At 34.3% G+C, this 6,920-nt stretch overlaps 1 protein-coding gene across 1 annotated transcript; it reads left to right on the top strand.

Moving 5' to 3' along the window:
- Window positions 1-2,100: 2,100 nt before the first annotated feature.
- On the top strand, window positions 2,101-6,792 carry LOC9315077 (stomatal closure-related actin-binding protein 1). Its single transcript, XM_021028697.1, has 14 exons — window positions 2,101-2,301; window positions 2,639-2,699; window positions 2,799-3,085; window positions 3,510-3,638; window positions 3,891-3,983; window positions 4,446-4,586; window positions 4,779-4,847; window positions 4,954-5,037; window positions 5,213-5,393; window positions 5,686-5,802; window positions 5,894-5,952; window positions 6,075-6,209; window positions 6,304-6,453; window positions 6,537-6,792. The coding sequence occupies exons 3-14, from the start codon at window positions 2,804-2,806 to the stop codon at window positions 6,585-6,587; spliced, it is 1,491 nt and encodes a 496-aa protein (XP_020884356.1). The 5' UTR covers window positions 2,101-2,301; window positions 2,639-2,699; window positions 2,799-2,803; the 3' UTR covers window positions 6,588-6,792.
- Window positions 6,793-6,920: the final 128 nt, after the last annotated feature.

Here is a 6,920-nt window from a genome sequence, read left to right as displayed (position 1 = left end):
TCACACGGTTATGATTGTTGTTGACTTGACTTAACTTATTTTCTGGTGTGTGTCTTAAACCACATTATATATATCAAACGATTAGGAGTGTTTTATACAAAGACCTTGACTTGTCTCATCATTCAATTCAAAGTGTTTCGTTACAACTTACAAGAGTGAAGAGACTTCGGGATTTTTCTAAATTTGTGTATGAAAGGTCTAGAAATCCAAAACCAGTCTTTTTTTTTTTTTGGGGCAAAACCAGGCTTTCTAATGTCATCATCTGAATACTTTCCCCTTAAAAATGGTTAAAACAATAATAAATTCTCATTTTCTGGGAAAGTAAAATAATTAAAATAAAATTACGGCAGTTAGGGCATCCGCAATGGGGGAACTGTTTTGAGTGTGCTTAGAATAAAAATATTGTTAAAATAATATAAGATCAGGAGTTTAGATCTTTTGTTAATAAATTGGTTATTGGGAAAACATGTTTAAGATCAGAAGATTTAATAATATAATAATAAACATATTACAATTATAAAAACATTTAAAAATAACATTTAAATTACAAAATTTACAAACTTAAAATAAAAGTGAAAATACAATACCAAATTTTTATGAAAAAAAAATATTAAAGATATAAATAAAAAAACAAACATATTACTTAATAAAAGCATAGAAACATTTTATTTAATTAATACATAGGTTATTGTCCAAATTTATTCCAAATATTTTCAATCAACTCCTTTGCTAAAAATTGTACCCATTCACGGCCTGCCACGTCATACAAGAACAAGCCCAAAATCAGTTCTACCTCAAGACCCAACAACATGTTCTTCGGCCACTGTTCACAATATTATCCAATTAAAAAAGTCCAAGAACACCCAAGGTGTTGGGCCATTGCAGATGGCCTTAAACGCAAAACAGATGCCGTGACCAAATGAGATTTTTTAGTTTGAGACTACAGTAGGATCGAGACACACATCAACCAGATATGAAAATTGTGAAACAATTTATTATCTAAAAATTTTCACCGTAACATTTTTTTCATAATTTATCTTCACCACAAAGAGTGGTTGAATTTTGTTTTTAAACTTTTATTTCAAAATTTTAAAAGAAAAACAACATTGTTTCCACCAAAGCCACAATTTTTCATGGACTTTACTTTTGAATAATGCTAATGCTTACATCTCATTCAAACTTCATTTGTTTTATTCTCCTCATACCAAATCTTCCTCTTCTTCTTCCAATTCTGTTTATGGTCTAATTTCGCCACAATAGTGGTTTTGTTTCTTTCATTCTCAAAACCCTAAATTCAAATCTCCCCAAACAATTCGAGAGGATCACTTATAGAGGGGAGTTGTACTTATTCCGAACCCTCTAACTTAGTAAAAGAGTTTCATATTCAGGTTATATTGGAGTTGTCGAGTCAGCGGATTAAAGTCGGATCATACTAAACTCGGTACAGTAATATTAAAACTCCTAGACGGCTTTTTTGCTCTAATACTCATGCCGGCTTGTCCGCAAATCTTCCGAAAAATAAATATCAACCCGCAAGACATAGTTCATGAAAAAAAAACAATCATAAACTACGAATTTCCTTAATAGAGCAAGTTTTGTGTTTATCATGAAAGTTTTTTTTTTTTTTTGCTGTGATGTAGAACTCATAATTGATTTGTATATATATATATATATATATATATATATATATATATATATATATATATATATATATATCTTTTTGGTACTTTTTTGTGTGCTAAAGATGTTTGGATCCATCTTTTTTATTTTATTTTTAAAAGGAAAAACCTAATTTAGGGCATTGTAAGATTTAATTAAAATAAGTTTTAGTTTACCAAATTTGTGTAAGAAAGGTCTAAGTTTCACACCAAACCACTCTTGTTTAGTCACCTCATTTTAATTAAAAAAATAGTTAGAAAATAATTAAAAAGAATATCGTGGCAGTTAAACACGAAACAGAACCCGTGACCCGCTCTGAGATTTTGAAGTTTCAGACAACAACAGTACGACAGAGACACACATCAACCGGAGTTGAAAATTCTAAAACAATTTATTACCTATACCAGAAAACTTCAAAACCAAATTAAATTTTTTTAAAAAAAAAAAAGACATTGTTTCCACCAAAGCCACAATTTTTTCACGGTCTTTGCTTTTTAGTAAAGCTAATGCTTACGACTCTATCAAACTCACTTTTTCCTTCTCCTCAGACCAAATCTTCTTCTTCTTCCTTCTCTATACCCGACGACCTTCTCATCATCGATTTCAACGCAAACATTTGTCTGATTTATCAATCGGATTCAGGTGACAAGTCTTTAGCTTTGTTCTTTTGAAGTTCGTTTCTGAAATTTCCGACATTGTTCAGATTATTACAGTGTTTTGTGTTCTGATTTTGGATTTCAAGTTTCTAAATTTGACTCTCAATTTTCTATCTTCTTTGAAAGTTGTTACTAAATTGGTATATGGGTAGTTGAAGGTTAGCTCTTTTGTTTGGTAATCTAGGGTTTTGACTTGCTTCAATTCTTTATCTATATGACGATAACTTGCTTAAATGTGTGTTGAATCCATTGTTATCTCCAACATTGGCATAAGTTTCTTAGTTTGATGTCGAAGAATCAATCTTTTGTTTTTGTTGTTTCAGATTTTGTGAAGATTCAAGAACAGATCTGTGAGTCCATTGGAGCATATTACTATTCATAGTGGTTAGATATCTACTGCCATTTTCTGTCTTTTATTTTGTATTCTTTGTTTTGTTTAAATTCTTTCATGTCTAAGCATTTTTGCTTTTGTTTTATAAACAGATAAAATGACAAGAGTTACACGCGATTTCCGGGATTCATTACAGAGAGATGGTGTTCCTGCAGTATCAGCAGATGTGAAATTTGCTTCAAGTAGATTTCCTAATTATAGAATTGGAGCTAATGATCAGATATTTGATGTTAAAGATGACCCTAAAGTGATGTCGATGAAAGAGGTTGTTGCGCGTGAGACAGCGCAGCTTATGGACCAGCAAAAACGTTTGTCTGTTCGTGACCTCGCTAACAAATTTGAGAAGGGATTGGCTGCAGCTGCTAAGCTATCCGAGGAGGTCTGATATTATCCTAATCTTATGGTTGATATCATTTTTTCAGCTTCTTTTACTATTATCTATAACTATGGAGATTAGAGGCTTCTCAATTTCTCTGAAGTTAAAGATAGGCTTGCATTCTTTTTTTTTAGGTTTTGAAATTATCATAACAAAAGTTCTCTCTTTTTGTTGAGGTCTTATAGATGAAATGTGTCTCTTGCCTTGTTACTACTATCTTTGGTTACTATGTAATGAGTTGATTTGCACATTTATGTTTGATTTTTTGTTGATGGAGTCTCCTTAATAGGATCTAAAAAGGTGGCATTTAAGAAACTGTTTTGTTATAAATACAGAAATAATCAAGAAGGCCAATCTAGGTTGCTAAAGTAAATATTTGATGATTGAAAGAAAATTTAAAGCTAACTTCGTTGGGGAATGAGTGCAGGCAAAACTTAAAGAAGCAACTTCCTTGGAGAAACATGTTCTTTTAAAGAAACTTCGAGATGCATTGGAGTCTCTAAGAGGACGTGTGGCAGGTAGAAACAAGGATGATGTAGAGGAAGCCATTGCCATGGTTAGTCTTTTATAGTCACTTCTTTTATCAAAGAATCGCTCTCCTGCAATCTTATCCTCTGTTCTTTAAGCCATCATATATAGTTCCAGTACTTTATGTGGTGGTATTTATAGCCGCTTGCCTTTCTGAAAACCAAAATGTATTTCTTTCGCTTTTCAATATTGCTTTCATGATTTGTCTTGCAATCCCACCTCTCCTTTTTCCTCTTTCCTCTATTTCTTAAGCATGTTTGGAATTTGTGATTTCTGCTAGGTTGAAGCTCTAGCTGTTCAGTTGACTCAGCGAGAAGGAGAGCTGTTCATAGAAAAAGCGGAAGTGAAGAAGCTGGCTTCTTTCTTGAAGCAGGTAAAGTGTGCTCTTTTCAGAAGGTGACAGAATTTCTTTTCTTGTATCAATTGAGGTATATTTACGAGTCGTTCTATGTCTTTCACTTGAAACAACCAAGTCCTCTAAAATAGCAAATATGGTTTCGTCCACGGCTTAATACCATGCAGTTTTTGTTAGTCCTTGAGGTAGCCAGATTATAAATAGAGAGCCTGTCCTTTTTGTTTTCATTTGAGTAGTTTATATTCTATTACTTTTGATAAAGAACTATGATGTAGTTCTTTGCAGACATAATCTTTCATATCCAATTCTTGATGTACTTTCTTACCTTGCGTGGGAAATGAAGGCAAACTCTTGTTTGTTTTCTCATCTATTCTTCTGTTGTCGGCTGTGGATTAGTGGTTACTGGTTGGCCTAGCTTAAAAATATGCACACATGTTCTTTTTTTTACTTGCTGATTAGTGGGTACAATTCTTTAACTAGGCCTCAGAGGATGCTAAGAAACTTGTTGACGAGGAAAGAGCTTTTGCACGTGCTGAGATTGAAAGTGCAAGAGCAGCTGTACAAAGAGTGGAAGAAGCCCTGCGAGAACATGAACAGATGTCCCGGGCCTCTGGGAAACAGGTATTTAGCGATGGCTTCTATCATAAACTAGTAAATGTCCTTTGCTTATATTGTTGATTCATGTGCCATTCAAGATATCTCCAGCTTATGCTGATTTCACTTTTGCATATTTAAACCAGCTTGTTGTTTCATTTTCTTGTCAATAATTATATAACCCATGTAAACATAGTATTGTTTACTTTGTTATATCAGGACATGGAAGATTTAATGAAGGAAGTTCAAGAAGCTAGGCGGATTAAAATGCTGCATCAGCCAAGCAGGGTAGGTTTATTTGTGGACCAAGACTTAATGATCTGTCTGTCTAAATCGATGCTTCTGTAATATCTTATCTTGTTGCTAAAAAGTCAAATCATGTGCATTGTTTTAGGTAATGGACATGGAATATGAGCTTCGAGCACTAAGGAATCAGCTTGCAGAGAAATCAAAACATTTTCTTCAACTCCAAAAGAAGGTTATTTGGATTTCATATTCGATACACATATACAAACATACACAGGAACACATGTATTACTTAGTGTATTCCAGGTCCTTATAATTATACTCCCATATGAGTGCATTTGTGACTGTTATGTGGCTGACAAGGAGATGGATTCTGATACTGAATTACACATTTTTTGTTAATTCAGCTCGCAATGTGCAGAAAGAGCGAGGAAAACATATCCCTTATATATGAAATAGATGGCACTGAAGCTCTAGGTTCTTGTTTGCGAGTTAGACCTTGCTCCAATGATGCTCCTGATCTTTCCAAGTGTACGATACAATGGTACCGTTCATCTTCAGATGGCAGTAAAAGGGAGCTTATATCAGGTCCACTCACCTTTCCCATTTTTTCCTCTCTCTGATTGAATTGTGTTATTATTTTATCCATTAAATAAGTGGTTCCAGAAATGGTGAGCTTTTCCTAATTGAATTCAAGTTTTAAAAGGTTCTGTCATGAGAGCTCGTCGATTACAAATTAAATTGTTCTTAAATCTAATGATTTTTGGAATCAGGAACAATATATCTCCCATGGCTCATATCATATAATTAGAGCCAAATCAAGTTGGAGATTGTTTTCCTCATTGAGGAAAAAGGTTTTCTAACTATATTCCTATCTCAGGTGCCACAAAATCAGTTTACGCTCCCGAGCCATTTGACGTTGGACGAGTCTTACACGCAGATATTACTTACGATGGCCGTTTGCTTTCGTTATCCACTGTTGGAAAGATTGATCCAGGTTCATTGTTATGTTATTTACTTGAAATTGTTCTTGTTTATGTCAACATCATCATTGTGTAGGTTGTGTTAAAAAGTCTGATTTGATGCAGCTGCTGGATTAGGTAGCTACGTGGAGGCATTAGTACGGAAACACGATGTTGATTTCAATGTAACGTTTCTCTAAGGCTAATTATATATGCATACCATATGTAGGGATGGCTCGGAATCATTAGTTTTATATCCGGCACATGCTTGTTTGTATATTATAGTTCCCCTTATTGTAATTGACAGGTAGTTGTGACCCAAATGAGTGGGGAAGACCATACATCAGAATCGATCCACCTGTTTCACGTTGGTAAAATGAGGATAAAGCTTTGCAAGGGAAAGACAGTCATTGCGAAAGAGTACTACTCTAGTGCGATGCAGGTAAGCGACTCCTTTTTCCTCGAGAAAGCTTCATCTTTTTAGTGTTACGCGGAGAGACCTTTAAATCATAATCTTTGATGATCATATTGAGTAGCTATGTGGAGTGAGAGGAGGTGGAAATGCTGCAGCTCAGGCATTGTATTGGCAGGCAAAGAAAGGAGTATCCTTTGTGATAGCTTTTGAGTCTGAGAGAGAAAGAAACGCTGCGATCATGCTTGCACGAAGATTCGCTTGTGATTGTAATGTAAGTATAACAAAGATGGAGTTAGAAACTATGGTTTTTGTAGAAAGAGGTGTTGATGTAAGTATGAAACTGATGTGTTGCAGGTGACGCTTGCTGGTCCAGACGACAGAACAGAGACGGGTCAAAGCCCTTGAAGAATGGCTCTTAACTAAGTTGTGATTTTAGTATCCGTAAGAGCTTTTTTTTTTTTGTTTTGTAGTTTATATAATAGGGTTTAGAAAATTGTTTGAATTGTACTTCTGTTTGTGTGTAAAATTATGGAATCAGTGTAAGAGGTGATGGTGAATGTATATGTAACGGGTGGCTTGTGTTTATTCATTTGTTTTGATCTTACTTGCCCTTGAGGAGTATAACGGATGGCTTGTTGTGGATTGATGCAAGTGATTCATCAATAAAGCAAACTCTCTAGCAGCTAAAATCCTGCAAAAACCCGAAAAAAATGGCGAAGATCGGTACTAATAAGAAAT

The sequence above is a fragment of the Arabidopsis lyrata genome (assembly GCF_000004255.2).
Source record: "Arabidopsis lyrata subsp. lyrata unplaced genomic scaffold ARALYscaffold_4, whole genome shotgun sequence".
NCBI classification, from domain to species: domain Eukaryota; kingdom Viridiplantae; phylum Streptophyta; class Magnoliopsida; order Brassicales; family Brassicaceae; genus Arabidopsis; species Arabidopsis lyrata.
Note: the sequence above shows the minus strand (reverse complement) of the source record. Positions and strands in the feature narration are given on the sequence as shown.